The 14,279-nt window shown below is 39.4% G+C and overlaps 1 protein-coding gene and 1 long non-coding RNA gene across 2 annotated transcripts; one reads left to right on the forward strand and one right to left on the reverse strand.

The window, feature by feature from the left end:
* Positions 1-1,892: 1,892 nt before the first annotated feature.
* LOC143860925 (small ribosomal subunit protein eS24z) lies at positions 1,893-9,982 on the reverse strand. Its single transcript, XM_077371785.1, has 6 exons — positions 9,929-9,982; positions 8,814-8,918; positions 8,677-8,718; positions 8,375-8,545; positions 2,282-2,368; positions 1,893-2,180 (listed from the first exon to the last, which is right to left on the reverse strand). Exons 2-6 carry the CDS (start codon positions 8,886-8,888, stop codon positions 2,139-2,141), a joined length of 417 nt encoding a protein of 138 aa, XP_077227900.1. The 5' UTR covers positions 8,889-8,918; positions 9,929-9,982; the 3' UTR covers positions 1,893-2,138.
* A 2,645-nt stretch (positions 9,983-12,627) lies between these two features.
* Positions 12,628-13,723, forward strand: LOC143861901 (uncharacterized). Its single transcript, XR_013240065.1, has 2 exons — positions 12,628-12,851; positions 13,494-13,723. It is a non-coding gene; the product is annotated as an uncharacterized LOC143861901 (long non-coding RNA).
* The last annotated feature ends 556 nt before the right edge of the window (positions 13,724-14,279 follow it).

Here is a 14,279-nt window from a genome sequence, read left to right on the forward strand (position 1 = left end):
GGCCAAAGCTAACAGGGCCCAAATGGACTGGGAGAAAATAAAAGGCAAAAATCTGCATTCATCAAGAAAGCCTCTACCAATTGGAGTGTTGTAATTATTCAACAGGTGGTTTTTGATACATGGTCCACACATAGCAAGGACTAGGTTAAATGGTTTGGATTATTGAGCAAGTGTCCCCATCCATAATAAAATATATGAAACCAACTAGTAATCCTTTTGTGCTTATTAAATTGGGATTTGCCAGGGACCATCGCAGAAGGCATTCCGTGGACCGGCTGTTGCATGAGAGCGGCCACACAACCTCACTTTTCAACAGATTTGTCTTATTCATTTATTTCATCCTATATGGTTGCTCACTCATGCAACAGCCGGTCCCCCAAATATTTGTGTGATTGTTAAATCCCCATTAAAATTCTAGGGTTGCAACTTGGGTGGGGCTCACCCTGATTTTGGCTTGGATTGGGTTGGGTTAGGGTTGAGGCCTCGGCAACCTGACATCTGTCCTCTAATTTCTTCTTGATTTCCTCTGAGTTATTGTTCTCTTTGGCCCTAGGTGAACCCAAACCCAACCGGACTCGATTTAGGTTAGATGGGTTGGGTTAGGGTTGAGAGATTTAGAGGCTTGTTGAGTTAGGTTTGACCATCCTCCTGAGGTTGGGTTGGGATAGGGTTGAAGGAATTCTATCTCGGGTTGGGTTAGGGTTGGCCTCAACCTTATCCAACATTATCTGAGTTGCACCCCAATAAATTTATATGGAAGAAGCTACTTGGGACGTCGTGAGGATCAGATGAGCTAGACCAGACATCTCGCGTAGAAGGAGAATGTCACCACTATAGCCGTTATCCAACTATGGCCGTGATCGATCAAACAGAGGCACCTCTACTCTTTCTAGATGATAGTAGGTGGTTGATCGTACTTGTAGTGGGTTATTTATAGCAATCCCTTTGTTGGTGGCTACTGGCTAGGAGTCTTGTGGCTAGGAGAGAGAGAGAGAGAGAGAGAGAGGGAGCGAGGGATCGTAGGCCCAAGCTCGGCAGCCTTCCAATTTGAGGCAACAGCCGGGAAGCTGACGATCTCCAGCTTAATCAGTCTTGGCTTTCTAAAGCTGTCACTGGCTTGACTCTCCTGATAATAGCTGGCTCACAGGCGGAGTCATTTTCCCTCTCTGGCACGAGAATATAGTGCTTGCGAATGGTGCTGGAGGGATGATGCTGACCTTGGTGGTACACCCTGTGATGTAGATGCTGACGCCGTGTGATCTCACAGAGGATATTGATAGATCCCTTGGTCTTGACCTGCAAGTTGGGCATCGATCCATTCCAGTCTAGGCAGTTCTGATCGTTTAGATCCTAGATGACATCCCTTAGTGTGTAGCAAGACAAGATCATAACCCTCTTAGCCCTTTGTCAGCCCCTCTCACATGAGAGCATTTAGGGCACATAAAGGTTTTGAAGCTAAGGCTTCCCCTATCACGACATACTAAAAAGGACATTTATGTCACTAGCATCGGACATTCTTCTGAAGCTGGCCAAGTTACTGATAACCTAGGAAGAAGTTAAGAATCCAGTTTGCCCCAAAGACACTTGAACCTACAGGCCGGGCATTTTCAGGGAGTAGCCCGCTTCTTCAGAAACTTCCTGGCAATCCGACCCGCGTTGCACCCCTATAAATTTCTATGGAAGAAGCTACTAATAGAAGAAAATTTCTAGGGTGCGGTGGGTTCAAAATTTTCACAAGAAAATGGGTGATTTTATGAATTCGAAAATAACCAAATGCGAGAAAACTAAATTTCCAGGGATTTTTTTCTTCGATGCATCCAAACAGAACAAAATCATCATCTGGAAGAGTTATTTTAATGATGAACGGCAGAAAAGGTTCATGAGGCAAAAAATAAAACACAGGGCAATGCGGTCTATTGAATTAAACCACATAAGATGATAAAAGCTCCTTCTGAAGAAGAATGTGATCAAATCTGTCCAGGCTAAAACCAATCTTTCTTTAACTACTATTTGCTAGAAGACATACTCCAACCACTCTCATAACTCAAAACAAAGAAAATACTAGAGCAAATTAAAATCCTTCATAGAATGTAAAACAGCGACAAAATTGTTCTAAAATGATAAACAAGCATGCCAAATCACTTCTTCTTGCCTGCCTTAGCGGCATCTCCAGCCTTGGTCTGCACATGAAACAAACAAATAACAAAAGCTGAGTGAGAATTGGAGAGTGGCGAAAAAAAGGGCAATACAAAATACTAAAGAAAAACTACTGCAACTTCACCTTCTTCACACCCCTGATCTTCTTTGCCCTGTTCTTTCTCTCCTTCATCTGCTTTCTTGATTTTTCAACCTTTGTATCTAGGCCATTCTGCCAAACACCAACATAATCAATAGTCACAAACAAGAAATAGAGGATCAAACTGACCACGAATTATATGCAAGTACTGATTTGTGTCTCCAAAGGATGCACAGTTGAAAAAACTGTAAAGTGTCTGTTGTGATCATGATGTCAATGACTACAAAACTAGTGCTTCTATAGTAATTTTCAAAGGAAAATGACATCAGTGGCTGTTAACATACTGAGAAGGCTGATTTACAGCAGGTCATGTGGTTCACTTTTGGAAGAACAAGTTGAGAGAAATGATATGGTGCCCGAGCGCCAAGTCCTGTGAAGGTGGTACGACAAAGTACCGCCCTTGATATTTGATCCAACAGAAGCCTCTTAAAAAGCGGACTGCTGTTGGATCAAATATCAAGGGTGGTACCGCTTTCACGGTACTTGACGCTCTGGCACCATATAAAAACTCATGAGTTGATGGCAAGAAAAAGGTAAGTGGTAGAGAAATTTAGGTCCTGTTTTAAAACTCATGAGTTGAAGGCAAGAACCAGGTATGGTAGAGAATTTTTGGTCGTCCTATTTGTTTTGGATTTTGAGAACCGTTTGTGAGCCCAAAACTGATTTTTTGACTAACTTTGAGTACAATGATCAGTTTTGGACCCATAATCAGTTCACAGAATCCAAAACAAACAGGGCCTTACAAGAAACCAACCAAGACCTATAAAGCAACATCAGCTAGTAATATTGGTCTCGGAGAACCCACTATTTATGCAACCAATCACAGCCTAAACAAATATTAAACTTCACGTAAGTTCCAGATAAAACATCAATCAGTACAGCAGTCCCCGTAAGTTAATGTCTGATGAAAGGTCCAATAATAAACCACCTGACCACATGAGCAACATGCAAAATAAGAGTATAAGACATCATCAACAGGTACAAAGACATCCACCACCATTTCCTTCCCAATAGGATAACACCATCATCCAAATGTTTCCCTCTCAACTCAAATAGTGTATCCACTTTGAGCAATGAATACCAGAATGAGGGAACCCCTACATCACAGAATATGCAGCTACAATGATACTAAGAACACCTAATGCATCAGGAATCGTTCATCTACACGTGAGATTATGATTGAGTCCTCATACAAAAATTCCAATACAACCATGCCAAGCAAGCTAAATGCCATCAATGTAGACGTGCAAATCACTCTCCTCGTCATGGAAGGCCAAAAAAATGAACAGCGTGCTCACTGGCAGATTTTGAAGAACCTTAGTTGGTCAAAGTATTTTCATAAAACAGACCCAACTTGAGTTTTATGACCAAACAATGGCTGACACCTGACACATATGAGAGTAAATTGGACCCTGATACTTAATGTGGAAGCTTCGTATCTCTTCATTGGAATCAACAAGAACAAAGGAATTAACCACATAAGTGGTAAAAGTCCTCCCCCCTAGGGTCTGTTTGGTTGCACAATTTCTGGGGTTTACTACGTGTTTTGACTGGTTTGGGGGTGTCACCTCATCTACTAGAAATATTTGGTTGCATGTTTTGATTCAAACTATTAGGAGACTACTACTCAAGGAAGCAGGATTCTTCCCAGGGAGCCTTCGATTCCCGCTCTGGCAACCTTGAGTAGGATTCTTCCCTAGGAGCCTTCGATTCCCGCTCTGGCAACCTTGCTACGACTAGCCTTGTGTGTGCCCAAGGGTGACTTTTGTTCCCACCAAACTACCTGAAAAAGGTAGTTTTTGCTAAAGGAGAGTCTTGGGATTTAGCACTTTTCTCTCTCTTTATATATATATATATATATATGAGAAAACGGTTCCTACACATATGTGTAGATAAGTTATCTACACACTAGCTTAAAATACAGTGGGGGCCACATTATTTGGGTGATCCAAACCATTCATTTTTAAGCCCTCACATACATAGGGTGTCCACAAAAAATCAGATCCATAGGATCATCCTAACCATTCGAACTGTGGAGGCAAAAAATGGACTAATTTGTGAAGGTTTAAAGACATCCATTTTACCTCCACAAATCGTAGGGTTGGGATGATCCTATGGATCTGATTTTTTGTAGACACCCTATCTATGTGAGGGCCTTTAAAATGGATGGCTTGGATCACCCAAACAATGTGGGCCCCCACAGTATTTTAAGCTAGTGTGTAGAGAACTCTCTACACATGTGTAGGAACCGTTTTCTCATATATATATATATATATATATATATATATATATATAAATATATATATATATATATATATATATATAAACTTCACAACACTGAAGTATGGAGATTCCCTGCGCTTAAGTCTCTCTCTCTCTCTCTCTATATATATATATATATATATATATATATATATATATATATATATATATATAGATATATATTCCCCTCCACCTTTGATTGGGTTAGGATGATCCTATTGATCTGATTTTTGGTACACCCTATCCATGGAAGGGCCTTCCAAATGAATGCTTTGGATCCCCCAAAAAATGTGGCCCCCCTTATGGTTTGTGAGCTCTGCTCAGATAAGCTTATTTGAGCAAATGCTCACAAACCATTTCCTCATATATATATATATATGAGAAAAGGGTTCCTGTGCTCGAGCGCTGATAGGCTTATCCTATCTGTGCTCGAGCACAGAAACAGGAGGGGGGGGGTGGGCTAGGGGTGATCCTAACCATTCATTTTGAAGCCCCCATCACGGATGGGAGGCCTACCAAAAATCAACTCTATTGGATCACCAATGGGTGTCCATTTGTGTGGCCAAAAATGAATAGATACTGTTTGCCCACAAATCTGTCCACTTTTGGCCCCACAAATGGACACCCTAAGGTGATCCAATGGAGCTGATTTTTTGTGGACACCCTACCCATGAAAGGGCCCATCAAATGAATGCTTTGGATCCCACCCAAAATGTGGCCCCACCCTGTTTCTGTGTTCCATCAAATGAATGCTTTGGATCCCACCCAAAATGTGGCCCCACCCTGTTTCTATGCTCCAGCGCAGCAACTCTCTCTCTCTCTCTCTCTCTCTCTCTCTCTATATATATATATATATATATATATATATATATGAGAAAAGTGTTGGTGGGCTTAAGTTGTTATAACGCCTCCCATTGGGGCGCTTTAAGGGGACCCAAACATTTAAACGAATGGGAGGCGTTATAACAACTTAAGCGCACCAAAAAAATGGTGCGCTCAACTGTTCTCTCTCTCTCTCTCTCTCTCTCTATATATATATATATATATATATATATATATATATATATATATATATATATAGAGAGAGAGAGAGAGAGAGAGAGAGAGAGAGAGGAAACTGTTGGTGAGCTTAAGCTCACCAAACTTATGGTGAGCTAGCTTGCCCAATCACATGGGTCCCACTTTGTTAGGATGATCCAAACCATTCATTTGAAAGTCCCTTACATAGATGGGGTGTGTACCAAAAATTAGCTCCATAGGATCATCCTAACCCCTCCCCATTTGTGGAGGACAAAAATGGACAGACACAAATCTGCCCCATTTTTGTCCTCCACAAATGGAGGGGTTAGGATGATCCTATGGAGCTGATTTTTGGTACACCCCTTATCTATGATAAAGCCTTGCAAATGAATGGTTTGGATCACTCCCCAAAATGTGGGACCCATGTGATTGGGCAAGCTAGCTCACCATAAGTTTGGTGAGCTTAAGCTCACCAACAGTTTCCTCATATATATATATATATATATATATTGGTAATGACACTCCTACTTCCCCCTTATGCTGGTAATGACATTCCCCACCGGCCACCGGGAAACTACTTCAGTTGACAAACAAACACTAATCACCACTACTCTACGATAAGTGGAGACCACTACACTGCTATTACACTTGTTGACTGCTTCAGTTATAATTCACCACTACTCTACGTACAACCAAACTGACCCTAGGCAACAGAATAGGGAACTCACGATGAAGCAGCCTAAACAGCTCTCATTGCTGAACGGTCTCACAGCAATCCTTCTGATGTTCGATATATTAACTTACACAACAAACAAGCCTCAGAGCTAAAGAAATCATCTGATTTGAGTATAAGCTTAACTCATTACAAAATGAAACAGAAGTCAATCTGTTTCCTACATGATATGTCACACCAACAGTGACAAGTTTATTGGCACGAGTTGACAGCTGAAAACTTTACCCTTCGTAGTTTGAGAGGGGGGGGGGGGGGGGGGGGGGGAGGTGTAAAAGGCGTACGCCTTCAAGGCATTCGGAGAGAACTGTGAACTTTACAGCCCCAACTCTACAAATTTTTTATTTCCACCATTTTTTTGTCCTTTTCTTCCCTTAATAACCTACTAATACATATGTTAGATTAAATATTGACTATTAATAGCAATTTTAAGAATACTTGTTTTTAAGAAATTTACGACAGTTTAGGTGTTTTAGGAACTTTTTTACCCATACTTCAGTGTTGTGAAGTTATAGGGGCTTATAGCACATCCTCATCATATGCTAGTTGACAAGTCTGGTGATAATGATGACTACGAGGAGGGCATACCCTTTGACGATGAGGATGATAATGATGATGATTATGAGGAGGGCATCCCACATGACTGAGTTGTACCCATAAATAATTACAACAGTTTTGTGACTGAATCTACAAAGGAAAATCCAATCACTATCGACAAATAACCAGCTAATTCTACACTAACTCTTCACCATAATATTTAACAAATAACCAGCTAGCATCTGATTATCGATATGATCAAATTTAAAATACAATTCCAATTGAATGCTAGAAGCATTGCAGCAGGCCAAAATAATTCTACATATATTCCTAAATTGTGGGTTCCTAGTGCATGAACAAGCGTTCAAGTACCTAATGCACCACAACATGTAAAAAGAAGACAATTATCCCTAGAAAAAGAAAAGAACACTCAACAGTAAAGCTCATTTAAAAAAAATTCTCATCTTCCGAATTGAAAAACCCTTCTGAGGGTGTTTCGCTTCCAGATAACAAAGAAAGACTAGTTGAGTTTCCTAGATCCGGCAGAATTTGCTGTTTACTAGCTAGTATAATTGGAATGGGGATCCCTCGGAGCCCTGCTCCCTTTAGATTTTGAAAATAGGAATGAGTGGAACTCCAGTTAACAGAATTCCCATCCCAGTCTAACTTTCAGCAAAGGGGCTGTTTCAGGGTCACAAAAAACACGAAAGGATGACAGAATTACCATCTAATTTGAATATTTCCAAGGCTGATGTGTTGGCTACTAGGGCTGGGACCTAGAATGGGGCAGCAGCAGATCAATAAACAAGAGCTTATTTCTTCCCCAAACAGAAATGAAATGAATTCAACTCCAAGCAAAGTCAACACATTCGCAAATTGGGCAAACATAAATCGTCTTGTTCCCAGAAAGCGTGACATGTAAACAAGCTCTAATCCTTTAGACATATCATAATTCATAAACATAAGAACGAAAGCAGACAAAATATTTTAGAAGAAAGATTGTTGACATTTACAAAAAAAGAGAAAAACACAGTGAGTCTTCAAGAAGGGGAAACAGGAAAGCCAGGAAAAGCAGCCTTCAAGCAGAAACATTTAGGGGCCGTTTGGATAACGCCATTTTAATAAAATCATGGATTTTTACAAAAAATAGGATTGAAGAAAGCGTGATTATTCAATCTAGGATTTTAAAATAGGCTGTTTGAATAACATACCGTAATTTCCATGGTTTTGAAAACGAGAGAGAGAGAGAGAGAGAGAGAGAGAGAGAGAGAGAGAGAGGAGACTAGCCATAGTTTTTCGAATCCCGGCTTTAGAATTCGCGGGTTGCGAGAGAGATTTTCAAAACCTGGTTTTCTCATGGTTTGTGGATTATAAAATCCATGATTTAGCAATCCAAACACAAATTTCAAGCTAAAATCTGGATTTTATAATCCTAGATTCTAAAATCCGCATATCCAAACGGTCCCTTAGTCTTCCAAGGAATTTAAGATGCCAAAACGGAGGAGAAGAAGAAGAAGAGATTGACTTACCCTGATGAGCCTGTATTTGGGCTCAAACTTCTTGGCATTTTCAACAGAGTCGTAAATCAGCCCAAATCCAGTCGATTTGCCACCACCAAAATGCGTACGGAACTTAAAAACAAAGATTGAATTTTGGTCCTTGACTTCATACATCTTCCCCAGCCTCTCCTTCAGCTCAGCCTTGAAAAGTAGAAAAACACGATCAGGAACAGAAGCATCCAATAAAAGAGAGAGAAAAGTCCAAATGATTTAATATGAAAAAACAACTGGTGCATAAAGAGAGATTGGGGCTAGAAAAGCAAAGTCCGTACTTTGGAAACATTTGCTCTTCCTGGGTGCAGAACATCGATAACCTGTGTAAAAATAAAAGAAGATTAACAAAATTACTAACTTTTTCTTATATTGGTAAATGAAAGATGCACTGGAGAACCAAGGCTGAAAGACTTACAAACTGCTTTCTTGACAGAAGCCTATTGGTCATAAACTTCCGAGTTCGAATCGTAACAGCTTTGGTGTCTGCCATGGTTGCTTCGGAACTGGCGCTGCTGTTCTTCTGCATATTAGAAGAAGCTCCCAAGTGAATAAACATACAATAAACAAACCCTGAAATGGATGCGGGCTAAAACGGGGCAGAAGAAAACCCTAGTCGACTCAGCATGACTCAGCACGATGCAGTCGAGTACTCAGTTGACGCGGTCATAATTCAATAGAATCAAAGGAGTTTTTATTGACTAAGTAGGGCAAAATGGGAATGCAATGGTAAAAAGCGGAACGCATCCAAGTTAAAAGGGAGACGACTCAGGCGAGTTTTAAAACTATGCCTAAAACCAATGGTTGAACACGCACATATATAGATAGAGATAGATAGATGGGCCTGAGATGAAAACAATTGCAGTCTTCTCTAATCGACTGCTCCATAAATCTAAGGCCCTTTTTGGATTGCAGGAAAAACATTTGACATAATTTTTTTTCCTCCTTTCCACAATTTATAGGGAAATTATATGATTAAGGGAGAAATTATATAGTGCCCTAGTGGGCATGCTCGTGTAAGTGGTACAACAGTAGTATTGCCCATGATATTTGATTCAATAGCATCATCTTTTAAAAACTGTGCTGCTTTTTTTTTTTACTCTGATTATCACACATAAACTGAAGGTCCAAATGATCTTTCAGAAAAAAATGATATTTATCAAACCCATGTTTTCAATTGATTTAAAGCAGAAATTTCCAGATTCCTCACCAAACAGCATCCCAAACAAAACCCTAAAAAAATCATAGAAATCTTGACTGGAACAGAATCCGAAAAGGCTAAAAACCGGAGGATGAACTAACGATCTAAGAAATAAAGAAAAGTTAAAAGAATTTCTGGCTAGAAAACTTGAATCTGCATCACGAGAAGTCAAAAACTTTCCAAAAACCTAAAACGAAATGCAAATAAAACCCTAAATCTAATGATGATTCGGGAAAGAATAAGTGAAACATGGAACCAAATACAAATAAGAATGGCAGAAAAAAAAAAAACCCTAATAAGATTCCACATGAAAATCGAGAGAGAGGGAATACCAGAACTAGGGTTTTCCTCCGACAGACAGCGCGAGAGAAGACTGAAAGTTTTTCCTACCTAGGGTTTTATGCTTATAAGAGGACTGACTGTCTACATGATCAACGGTCTGGATTTCACGTGCCACGGCCCTGAAAAGAATGGGGGGCAATTAGCCAAAGGAAGTGTTATCAGCACTACTGTCTTTTGATGAGGGCACTCCACACTTTATTAATAAAGTGCGGTCTGACCCGCGCACAGTAGGATGATCCAAACCGTCCATTAGATGGGCCACAGCCTAAATAGGTTGTGCCCCAAAAAATCATTTCCATAGGTTGATATTAGCCCTCCGATCTATAGAAGGTTAGGATCAACCCTCTAACATTCAAATCGGAGGGTTAGGATCAACCTATGAAAATGATTTTTGGGGCACAACCTATTTAGGCTGTGGCCCATCTAATGGACAATTTGGACCAAACTATGGTGCGGGCTATACCGTACTTTTAAATTTTAATAAAGTGAGGAGCGCCCTCATCAAAATACGGTGGTGCTGATAACACTTATGTTAGCCAAGGGCGATGACAAATTCGCACCCCTGTTGAACGTCAAAAAGGCGTTGAAGTCTGCCACATTTCACGTTAACAATGGTGCGAATTATCCTACAGGGGGTGTGAATTTCTCATCGGCCTTAGCCAATTACATAGTAGGGAAATGTTTTCGGTAGGGCGCAACCTCATTATAACATAGTGTTGTGCCCGCACTACATTTCACTTGGCTTTGCTTCTGATCTCCATTAGCTCACAAATCCTGATCTAATTATTATATCTACTATAATATGCTGGGAAGAAAAGCCTTGCTTTATTTAATTTTTTAATTTCACACGTGGAATTTTGTGGGATTTTTTGGTCACTTCTTTCCCATCTAACCCTCAAAACAAATTCTGATTTCCTTCTATACCCCATTTACCACTTTTTCCTATAAAATCTAATAAATTTACCGCGTAGCTGTTTCCGTTTTTATTGCCCTTCGAAGATGTTTTTGACATTAGGATGATCCTATAGGGCTGCTTTTTGGGTACACACCCTATCCATGGAAGGGCCTTCCAAATGAATGCTTTGGATCCTCCAAAAAATGTGGCCCCCCACTATGGTTGGTTTGTGCAGCATGCACATATAGCTTATCTGTGCAACTGCACGCAAACCATTTCCTCATATTTCTATCTATCTATAATATATACTAAGCCTGTAGGATTCCAAAATGCATTTGTCTTTTCCAACCAAACAGGAAAACTTTTTCTTAGAAATAATTTCCCACCCTCAATTTGCACTAACTTTCAATATGGGAGAGAAAATTCCTCGAAATTACCACTATTATGGGTGTGTTTGGCGTACCGTTTGAAATAGCATTTAAAACTCCGTTTTGCATAACAGTGTTTTGCCAAACGGCATTTTCATGTTTGGTTGGCCAGATCAAAACGGCGTTTTAAATGGCAAACGGAGGTATTGTGTGTTTGGTTGCAAATGCCCCAGAACGAAGTTTTAGTGGTAAAATGACCAAAAATGGCATTGTTTGGTTGGCTTCAATGTAACTCAACTACTCTCTCATTAGGCCCAATATTAAAAGGTCATTAAGATCTCATTCAAACACTATTAAAATTTAACATCATTGCAAAAAAAAAAAAAAGGCTATACCTTTGGGGTTCTTCTCCTTCTTCTTCTCAACGGCCGGATTTGACGAACGAGTGGAGGCGCTGAGGCACTGAAACGTGAGAGGGTTTGCAACTTTGCAAAGTAGATAAAGAAAGTAAGAAACTAGGGTTTCTTTTAATTCTTTTGTCTTTAAAAAATCAAAATTAAGAGATCATATAATGATATCAGCAGCCCCTTGTTTTGAATTAAATATTAATAATATAACAAATTTGTGTCCTCAAGAATGATATTAACACCCTAACTTTTTTTATATTTGACGTAATGCATAAAATCGCACGCATATACGTAAAAATGGGTTTTGGTGAGGGCAAACATGTAAAAACCCGTAGCCCAAAAACTCCGTTCAAAACGGCGTTTTGCAAACGGACTTCCCCCCTCCGTTTGCAAAACGCCGTTTTGAGGGTTCAAAACGGTGTTTCAAACGGTGGCTGAGCACCCAAACACTCCCAAACGGCCGTTTGGCCCCAAAACGGTGTTTCAAACGCCAAACGGTGTTTTAAACGGTACGCCAAACACGCACTATATCTGCCACTATATTCCATCCCTAAACTTTTGGGATTACCATTTTGATTTGCGCTAACTTTCAAAATGGGAGAGAAAATATCGCGAAATTGCCACTTTTAATTTGCCCACTAACATTCATCCGTATGATTTTGTGGTTACTATACTGTTACCCCCCTTATTAATTCTGTTTTTAAATTTTAATTGTTTCAAATAAAAATAGTTGCGTGGGAGAGTATCTGTCACCTTACTTTCATGGGTATCGCAGTGGCTTTTTTAAAAAGCTCAACAGAGTCTTCTTGCCGGGTGTTGGACAGAAAGGGGATTCCTTTAAGCAGTGGGTATATTGTAAACAAGCAATTGTGAGGGCCAACAAACTCTTCTCCTTTCATTTTCTTATAAAGTAAGAAATTATGACATTTCATGATGGGTAATTCATTGGAGGTAAGGTAGGAGATTGTGATGTGGGTTGTTGCTCTTTCAGTGATAAGTAAGGAATTCCTGCAGTTTTTCATTTCTTTCCTCTTTTATCCCCTTTTTGTATTCTCTAGAGATTATGAGATTTCTAAGCATCATTGGTATTTTTTTTGGATGTTGGCATCTGGGGAACGCCTGGTATCTGCGGCAAGAGATGGAAAAGCTTTCTTCGAACACAATCCTCGCCCGGCAAAGTATTCGACCTCTGGTGTTCCCAATTCTACAATCCATTTACTCTGCAACTCGAGGCCACCATGAGGTAATATGTGTCAATTCATCATAGCAATCCCTATGCCCTTCAGATCAATTAAACTGGACTGATTGTTTACTTCATGTTTCTTCTTTCGAACCTCATCCTCTCATCCGCTATGGTTTCTCGCTATGATTCTTTTTCCTATATATCGATTTCTTTCCCTAAACGAAATTAGGTTCCTTGAAAGTTTGATTTTCTCCTGCCCTTTTGTTTTTCCTCATAATTTTCCAGCTTTATTATCTGAATTTCACAACTTTGTCGTTGTTGTTTTGTCTTTTTTTTTTTTGGAATCTACAGAGTAGTCCCTGTAAAGGATGGGTTATTGTAGCTTGAAAGCTACGGGGAAAATTTTCCCTTAGATATTACATATATTTTTCATGTGCACATAAACTGGTCGATGAAATGTCTTTTAAGAAAAAATGAATTTTTTTTCCTACCTTTTGTGCAATGTTTGGCTTTTAAATCCAAGCAGAGATTTGCTCTTGGTGGCAAAAAAAAAGTGTCACTGTACATCAAGGCACCATCTGATGAGAAGCTCAACAAGGGATGGGTGATTATAGTTTCTGGTTTTTTGTAATCCGATGACTACCTCAAATTTTGATTTTTAAGACTTAGAAACTGATTTCTCTTATGTTTGGAATACTGCAGAGCTTATGGTTCTTCACTTTGTTTCCTTATGACATTTGGGAGGAGTGACAATTGAATACTACAGAACATGGTTCAGACCGTATCGTATTCAATCTTTTCCATCTTACGAAATGTGTATTTTGTCTCTGATAATTAAACTCTTGATGTATATTACATTGAAAATTATGCTTTCATGGTATTGTACACTAGATTCTTTTACAAGAAGTCATTTTGCTTAGTAGTTTGCATCAGCCTTTACATCATTATTCAATGATTACATTTATGTTTAGACCATAGTTTTTTTCTTTTTTTATTGTGTTCTCATTTTCAATGAGATGAATGTGCGAGCTTCTCAGTCTCACTTCAGATGGAGCTAAGAACTTCTAAATGATTCAGTACAATGTGGGTCTCTTGCATAGGTTGTTGAACATTTGGTGGAATTTTCAGCCTTTCTCATGTTAGTTTGGTGGAGAACTTTGTTTTCTTTGATGGGTTTGAGATAATAGCAGGGGTTGTTTGTTCTTTTTTGATCATTCGGGAAGAGTTTTCATGAATTTGAAGCTTTTAGTGAATTCTAGATTTTATTAAAACCCCTCTATTTTGTTCATGTCCTGTAAATCTTTTACCGGTTTCATGTCTCACATTTTATTTTCTGAATTATCATCCGATTTAGGGTTTTTCAACTTCTCTGATTGCACAAGATGTGCCACTTCCTTCTTTACAGCTTGGTGCTTCTCCCAGCATCTGTTCTTCCTCAATAGCTTTTTACTTCAATGGAGTTTTTAATTTTGGATTTCTTCTTTGTTG

This window comes from Tasmannia lanceolata, unplaced genomic scaffold, assembly GCF_043159265.1.
Source record: "Tasmannia lanceolata isolate RefF3 unplaced genomic scaffold, GAP_Taslan_0.1 ptg000037l, whole genome shotgun sequence".
Classification (NCBI taxonomy): domain Eukaryota; kingdom Viridiplantae; phylum Streptophyta; class Magnoliopsida; order Canellales; family Winteraceae; genus Tasmannia; species Tasmannia lanceolata.